Source organism: Impatiens glandulifera, chromosome 1 (assembly GCF_907164915.1).
Source record: "Impatiens glandulifera chromosome 1, dImpGla2.1, whole genome shotgun sequence".
NCBI classification, from domain to species: domain Eukaryota; kingdom Viridiplantae; phylum Streptophyta; class Magnoliopsida; order Ericales; family Balsaminaceae; genus Impatiens; species Impatiens glandulifera.
In genome coordinates, this window is record NC_061862.1 from 26,210,566 (window position 1) to 26,219,412 (window position 8,847).

The 8,847-nt window shown below is 35.1% G+C and overlaps 1 protein-coding gene across 1 annotated transcript; it reads left to right on the forward strand.

Moving 5' to 3' along the window:
• Positions 1-5,958: 5,958 nt before the first annotated feature.
• On the forward strand, positions 5,959-8,847 carry LOC124921161 (extensin-2-like). Its single transcript, XM_047461782.1, has 3 exons — positions 5,959-6,734; positions 7,011-7,156; positions 7,509-8,847. The coding sequence occupies exons 1-3, from the start codon at positions 5,959-5,961 to the stop codon at positions 8,825-8,827; spliced, it is 2,241 nt and encodes a 746-aa protein (XP_047317738.1). The 3' UTR covers positions 8,828-8,847.

Consider the following 8,847-nt stretch of genomic DNA (forward strand, 5'->3'; position numbering starts at 1 on the left):
AACACCTATAAATGTGGAAAACTTATCCCAAAGTAAGAAGCAAATGGAAATCCCCCGTGAAAGTGATTTGTGGTCTCCTCATTTCCCACACATAAAAGACAACTTGAATCCAGAATGTTAATGTACCACTTAATTCTATTTCACATATTAAGTTTTTCACGAAACGCCAATCACAAGATGAATTGATGTCTAAGAATAACTTTTGAAAATCACACCAAATGAAACTATGGTACCGATCCCTCTAACACAGACAACATCTCATGCTAAACATGAGAAAAACCTACCTTTATTTTTAACATTTCAAACCCGAGAATCCTCGCGATCACTAAAATGATAAAAAGATATAGAATCAAGGATCCTCATTCCTTCTAGCATACTCCTCATAAGATTATTCTATTACATTTTCTTGACTTGACAAGTAGTAGCCAATTGGCATTCCCTCCTGATAAGAAATCCTGTTAGAGATTTAATTCGCTTTCTATTCTACGCAAACTTGTGTAAACACTTGAAACGGATTCAAGGCGGAATTGTTTACTTGGGTTTGAAACACAAGATAAAATATGAAAAGATGACAGAAATGAAGAACATAGCAGTTTGTTTATGGATGTTCGGAGAAACTCTCCTACGTCACCCCTTCTTCCAACCATCGGAAGAATTCACTATAATATGATTCGAATCAAATACAGTTTACACACACTTAGTTCACTATTGAACATAACACTTTTTGTTCAATTACAAGATGAAGAATATCACTCAGCTAAAGGTGTTTTGTTTCTAGCTCTCTCTTGATTCACACACAGTACAATCAGAAAGAAGCTTCACAATATGAGTTCAATAAGCAAGATGATTGAGTAGTTTCTCTCTCTGCAAAATCAGATTGCTTGTTCGTTCGGCAAAATTTGTAAGGCAAGACTGATTGTCCGTTGTCCTTGAGATTTGTTAAATACTGAGCAGGAGTTAACGGTCGAATCTTTAGAATGATACGTGGCACTCTTCATTGGAAAGCCTTTATTGTACACAGCAGGTTCTGAGCACAAGGATCGTGGCCGTACATCACTGGTAGTGCACCGAATATTCCATCAGGGATGTACCTGCAAAACAAGTAAAGTGAGGAAAATTCTCTTACGTGGAATTCCTTGATTGGATGCATATAGTTGTTGTACTAATCTTCACTAGAAAGTGGAGCAGGAGTAGGGTACAGCTATAGCACGTGGGTAGGTGAAATGCTAGATTCAAGCGTACTGCTTAAATTGAGCATTAGACGTATTTCAGTTAGACGGATTGTGAAAATCAGTCTAATGAAATAAAACATCTCCTTCTAATAGAAAACGACTATTAGACCGCCTGGTCTAATAGAATTAGACTCGCGTCTAATTATCCAATAACCATTAGACTGCACGTCTAACTCCACTGAGTTAGACTGCACGTCTAATTCTGGTTCTACCTCAGACTTGTCTGAAGGAGTTAGACGCACGTCTAACTTTCACTAATTAGACTACACGTCTAATTATCCAATAACTATTAGACTGCGCGTCTAACTCCACTGAGTTAGACGAAACATCTAATTCCGGTTCTACCTCAGACTTGTCTGAAGGAGTTAGACGCACGTCTAACTTTCACTAATTAGACTACACGTTTAATTATCCAATAACCATTAGATTGCATGTCTAACTCCACTGAGTTAGACTGCACGTCTAATTCCGGTTCTACCTCAGACTTGGCTGAAGGAGTTAGACGCACGTCTAACTTACACTAATTAGACTACACGTCTAATTATCCAATAACCATTAGACTGCATGTCTAACTCCACTGAGTTAGACTGCACGTCTAATTCCGGTTCTACCTCAGACTTGTCTGAAGGAGTTAGACGCACGTCTAACTTTAACTAATTAGACTACACGTCTAATTGCAAATATATTAGACTACACGTCTAACTCCGATGAGTTAGACTGTACGTCTAATTCTGAATATCAATTAGACTACCCGTCTAATTACAAGTCTATTAGACTACACGTCTAACTCCGGTGAGTTAGACTGTACGTGTAATTCTGTATTCATTAGACTTACGTCTAATTCTTTACATTCATTAGACTACACGTCTAACTCCGATGAGTTAGACTGTACGTCTAATTCTGTGCATTCATTAGACTATACGTCTAACTCCGATGACTTAGACTGTATGTCTAATTCTATGCATTCATTAGACTATACGTGTAACTCCGATGAGTTAGACTGTACGTCTAATTCTATGCATTGAATTCCAAAAATCGGTCTAATGACCCTCATTAGATTCAAGTCTTATGAAATATTGTTTCAATACACCTGTATCAAAACTCATAAGTTATTTTATCATCAAAATCTCCGTGGTTAAATTATTTCAACACTTAGTTAAAATAATTTGACCCAACAATTTTGATTTTATTTATTTAAAAATAAATCAAAATAATTATTTTAATATTATAAATTGTAGTGTAGATTTTTAGTGTTTACAATTTAATACAATCTATTAGGATATCTTAAGTGTTAAGAGTTTTTGTTTAGAGTTGAATTCTTATTAAGAAAGAAATATTAATTTAACAAGTTAATTTACTAAATTAAAAAATATTAGTTCTTTGTAACTTAATAAATTCAATTCTTAATTTTAAATGATGCATCATAATAATTGGAATTAAACTCCAATTCTGTTTTGATATTAATCAAAAATACCTTTAGAGATTATATCTTGAGGAGTGAATATCAAAGTTAAAAATTATAAATTTTATGTAGGTTGGAAATGACTAATAGTCTAATATTAAGCTTGTAATTAGTTGTGAGTATATATAATAATTTAGGTTTTTGATAGTTTGTTAATAATATACAGAAGTTGGTGGCACACTACAAGCCGACAGTTTTTTCATCATTAATTCTCTAAACTTAACCTTTAATATTATTAGGATTGTTAAAAAAATCGATAAACCGATAACTCAACTGAACCGATAACTTACCGGTTTCATTTTACCAGTTAACCAATTAACCGATTCTAACGGTTCTGATTAACCGATTTTTTACCGATTACGGTTCGATTTTCGGTTGAACCAATTTTTTAGCCGTTTAACCGATAAACGTAATAATTTAATCATATATTTATATTATTATTTTGTAAATATTAGATATATTATAAATAATATGTAATAATATATATTAATTATTTTTAAATTTTAAACTATAATTTTTATAGAATTATTTAAAAAAATATAATTTATATGACTATTAGTTTTAAAATATAAACTTTTGAAATATATAATATATTATAACATATTTTTAAATATATCTATGAAGTATTATTATAATATATTATATTATAACAATAATATAATATATTATAACATAGATGCAAATGGAGAAGACCATAAAAGTATAAAAGTACGGTGCAAACAAATATTTTGAAAAAAAAATTATTTAATAAGTTTAAAACTTAATTTAAAAAACTGAATTATTGGTTAATGTTTAAACTGGTTAATCGACCGGTAACCAAAACTAATAAAACCGATACCAATATTGGTCGGTTCACCAGTTTGTTAAATAAGAGGTAAAACTGGTTTTAACCGAAACCGTTTAAGGTTGAACCCTAAGTATTATTTTAGATTTCTTAAATTTCACATCAATCAATATTAGTTATATTCTAATTGGCAGAAATTAATGTTTAACAAATATTTTATAATGGAATGTTTAAATCAGAACTTTTTAGTGTTTCTAAATTTGTGGACTGAATGTTTGAGAAAAAAAATGTAAATCTAGTATCGAAAAAGAAGTGGTTGGGAAGTCAATTGGAGGATGTTTAGAAAATGTTTAAACCTAATAAAAGTTAGTTAGGTAACAACCGCATGACTTTTGCTGTATATTATTAGATGAGAAAAAAAAAATCAAAGTTTAACTCTAAGAATTAACACAACTTGTACGATTCATTTCAATTTAAGATATTTTTAGTGGAGAAAAAGAAATGTTTCTCAAAAAATGTGAATTAAAAATATTTGGTTGTTTTCATCATCATTTTGATATCTTCTATAGAAAAATGACAATTTAGCTTTCAAAAATCTTAATAAAATGACCATTCCCCTTATATTAATGGTGTATTGAGTGACAATTTACTATTTTATAATCTGTGTAGGGGGGATGTTTAACATTATGCGCATGAACAATGGAAAATATTTTGTAAGCATAAAAAGACAAACTGGTCAATAATTGGCTATAGTTATTGTAAAAATGTAACGTGTATTATGAATTATGATCAAAATGAAACTTATGTTCGGAATAACCGGAGATCATGTGAAGAAATCTCTTTTATATTATAAAATTATAATTGACTATTAATTTTGACAACTGTTTTTACACTATGTCTTTGATTAATTTTAGACTTTAAATAGGTTATTATATATGCAAGGGAAAATTTATATATATCACCTTTATCTTTTCACGATTTCATTTTATACTCTAATTGTTAACTTATTTTAAAAGATTTCATCTGATGATTCATTCTATTCAAAATTATTTATTTATATAACAAAATTAAATGTATATATATAGAAATTTTTATAAAATTATCCTAATATATAAAAAATTGTAAAGGACATATGAAAGTTAAATATGATATAATTGTATTTATGCATATTTGGGATAGGGCATGCATGTAATATCATGTGAATCATAGGGATAAAAATGGGTAACCAACTATCCTGAAATCGAGATAAAATAGGGTTGCATTTAAGGTCGGGTATTTATAATTCTTTGTAATTATTTTATTAGAAAAACAATACAGAGTTATCCTTCCTAAAACAAAAGTTTAAAATCTCAAATCTTAAAACTAGTTTGATTCAATTGTCAATTTTCAATTTTCAAACTCAAACAAAACACGTCCAACCAACATTCATGAGACAAATAAATAATTTGTTTTAATTGTTTGGATACACTTTTTTTTCATGCTTATTCAGAATTTTCGTTGTCAAAATTACAAAAATACATTATAATTTAGTCATACTTGTATTTGCAAAATGAAGCACCCCATGAGATCTTAATTAAGTTATTTGATGGTTTACCTAATTTATTTCTAAAGAGGATGGTATATACATAAATATGAGGTGTAATTTGACTTTGCTGCCATCCAAATGAGAAAGAGAATTGGTTAGACATAAGATTAAATTGTTTAGAATTACCAATGCTTCAATAATGAAGAATTCACAGTTAATCTAATATCCTTTAGAAACCAGTTAAATGATATGATGATAGTGTTCAAAAGTCAAACGTTAAATCTTTGATTGAAGTCATACATTAACGGAAGAAATTGTATGATTTTTTTTCCCTTCATTCCCTTCAAAATCATGAGGCAGAAAAGCCTGGAAACTTCCACTTATTGCTTGCACATGGCATTTGTTATGATTAAGAGATTACACTTGCCTAATAATGTGATGTAACATTTTTAATATATACAATATAATACAACAACTACAAATCTACATTCCCTTGCTAGTGTGATCATACACAGTTTGACATGGAAGAGAAGTGGGATTTATTAATGAATATATTAGGGTTGAAGCTTGAACTTAATTGGATATAATATTAACGGATGAAGTTGAAAATGGTAGGAGGTGACTTATTCTTATATGATCATCGACCGACTAGAAAATTATATTAATTCAATTGTCATGGTGGATGCCTTGAGGAAGAAACATTGTTATTTCCAGCTGGGGAGACAACACATTTAAACATAATTAATCAAATCAAAGGAGCCTATTGAATTTGTCCCATTTTGACAGCTCCCTTTAAAAAAAAATACCTTTTTATTTCTAAGACAATTTACAAAGACTTAAACACTCTTTCCCCACTCCTATAAAAGCATCCTTCATAACACACTTTTCTTCAATCACAACTCACTATCTCTCTCTCTTTTAAGAGTACAAAATAGAGAGCTCTCTATACACCACCATGGAAGCTCAAGGTGGCCGCCGTCTCTGGCCACATTTGCTTCTCTCTATGGCTTTAGCAACACTTTTAAATACTTCTGTTTCTGCTGACTCTTACGTCTATGCTTCTCCACCTCCTCCTTATGAATATAAGTCGCCTCCTCCACCTTCTCCATCTCCCCCGCCTCCCTATGTATATAAGTCACCTCCTCCGCCTTCACCATCACCCCCGCCTCCCTATGTATACAAGTCACCTCCACCGCCTTCACCATCACCCCCACCTCCCTATGTATACAAGTCACCTCCTCCCCCGTCACCATCACCCCCGCCTCCCTATGTATACAAGTCACCTCCTCCCCCATCACCATCTCCGCCACCACCTTATTATTATAAATCACCTCCTCCACCTTCTCCATCACCACCTCCTCCATACTATTACAAATCTCCTCCGCCTCCTTCCCCGTCTCCTCCTCCACCTTACTACTACAAGTCTCCCCCACCCCCGTCGCCTTCCCCTCCTCCTCCATACTACTACAAATCTCCCCCTCCTCCATCTCCCCCTCCTCCTTCCCCATACTACTACAAATCCCCACCGCCACCATCCCCATCTCCTCCTCCTCCATACTACTACAACTCCCCTCCTCCTCCGTCACCATCTCCACCACCACCATACTACTACAAATCCCCACCGCCACCTTCTCCATCTCCTCCTCCACCATATTATTACAAGTCTCCACCACCACCTTCTCCATCTCCTCCTTCACCATATTACTACAAGTCCCCTCCCCCTCCTTCACCATCTCCACCTCCTCCATATTACTACAAGTCTCCTCCCCCTCCATCGCCTTCTCCACCTCAACCATACTACTATAAATCACCACCACCTCCATCACCATCTCTTCCACCACCATATTACTACAAATCCCCGCCTCCTCCATCCCCGTCTCCACCAAAACCTTACATTTACAAATCTCCTCCTCCTCCATCTAAATCTCCACCAAAACCTTACTATTACAACTCTCCACCCCCACCATCTCCAATCTACCTTTATAAATCACCACCTCCTCCTTCTTACTATTACAAGTCTCCACCACCCACTTCTTACTATCCTCCTCACTCTTACCATCCTTTGGTTGTAAAAGTTGTTGGAAAAGTTTATTGTTATAAATGCTATGATTGGACATACCCAAAAAAATCTCATGACAAGAAACATCTCAAAGGTAAATATTTTCTTTACGTCATTAATTATCATGTGACAAACTCTTCACTTTTTATTTTTCTCTAATTTATTATTTGATATTTACAGTTTTTCTATAGTTTCTAATACATGAATATCTCATTTTTAAAAGGATTAATTATATGTTATTAATTAATAGTTAAATAATAGACTAACTATTTTCTGGTTTGTCTGTTTGTTTTCCAAAAATGCAATCTTTATTTCTATAGAAAATTCATTTTAAAAAACTAAGTCACTCTAATTTTATAATAAATAGATACTTACTCCAAACGTTTGCAATGTTTATTTCTATAAAGAATTTGATTTTAACAATATTAATTTTTGTTTATGAACAGGTGCTATAGTAGAAGTGACATGTACAACTGGTAAAAAAGAAATTTTGGCCTATGGTACAACCAAGATAAATGGCAAGTTTGCAGTCACTCTTGATGGCTTTGATTACAAGAAATATGGAGTTGGGGCATGCAAAGCCAAGCTCCATGCACCACCTAAAGGTTCGACATGTAATGTCCCAACAAACCTCCATTGGGGAATTAAGGGTGCCAAGTTAAAGGTGAAGTCCAAGACTGAATATGAAGTTGTGCTCTCTGCCGAGCCTTTTGCCTATGCCCCAAAGACTCCATCGAAAGAGTGTGAGAAGCCTAAGCCAAAGCCTACTCCTTCACCATATTATTACAAATCACCTCCTCCCCCACTATACTACTATAAATCACCCCCACCTCCTCCAACTTATGCATATAAATCACCTCCACCATACTACTACAAATCTCCTCCACCACCGTCTCCATCACCTCCACCACCATACTACTATAAGTCTCCACCACCACCATCGCCATCACCTCCACCACCTTACTACTATAAGTCTCCCCCACCACCATCACCATCTTCTCCACCACCATACTACTATAAGTCTCCACCACCACCATCACCATCACCTCCACCACCTTACTACTATAAGTCTCCCCCACCACCATCACCATCACCTCCACCACCATACTACTATAAGTCTCCACCACCACCATCTCCATCGCCTCCACCACCATACTACTATAAGTCTCCTCCACCACCATCACCATCACCCCCACCACCATCTCCATCACCTCCACCACCTTACTACTATAAATCTCCCCCACTGCCTTCACCATCTCCTCCACCACCATACTACTACAAGTCTCCACCACCACCATCGTCATCTCCTCCTCCACCATACTACTACAAGTCTCCACCACCACCTTCACCATCTCCTCCACCACCATACTATTACAAGTCACCTCCTCCACCCTCTCCATCTCCTCCCCCACCTTACTATTACAAATCACCTCCTCCTCCATCTCCTTCTCCACCGCCGCCTTACTATTACAAATCACCCCCTCCACCATCTCCATCTCCACCGCCGCCTTACTACTACAAGTCTCCACCACCACCATCCCCCTCTCCTCCACCACCTTACTTTTACAAATCTCCCCCACCACCATCCCCATCTCCACCCCCACCATACTACTACAAATCTCCTCCACCACCATCCCCATATCCTCCACCATCATACACCTACAAGTCTCCACCACCACCATCACCGTCTCCTCCACCCCCTCCATCACCATCAACCCCTCCATCATATTACTATTCATCTCCACCACCACCAATTCATTACTAAGTGTAGATAGTTCAGTTCAT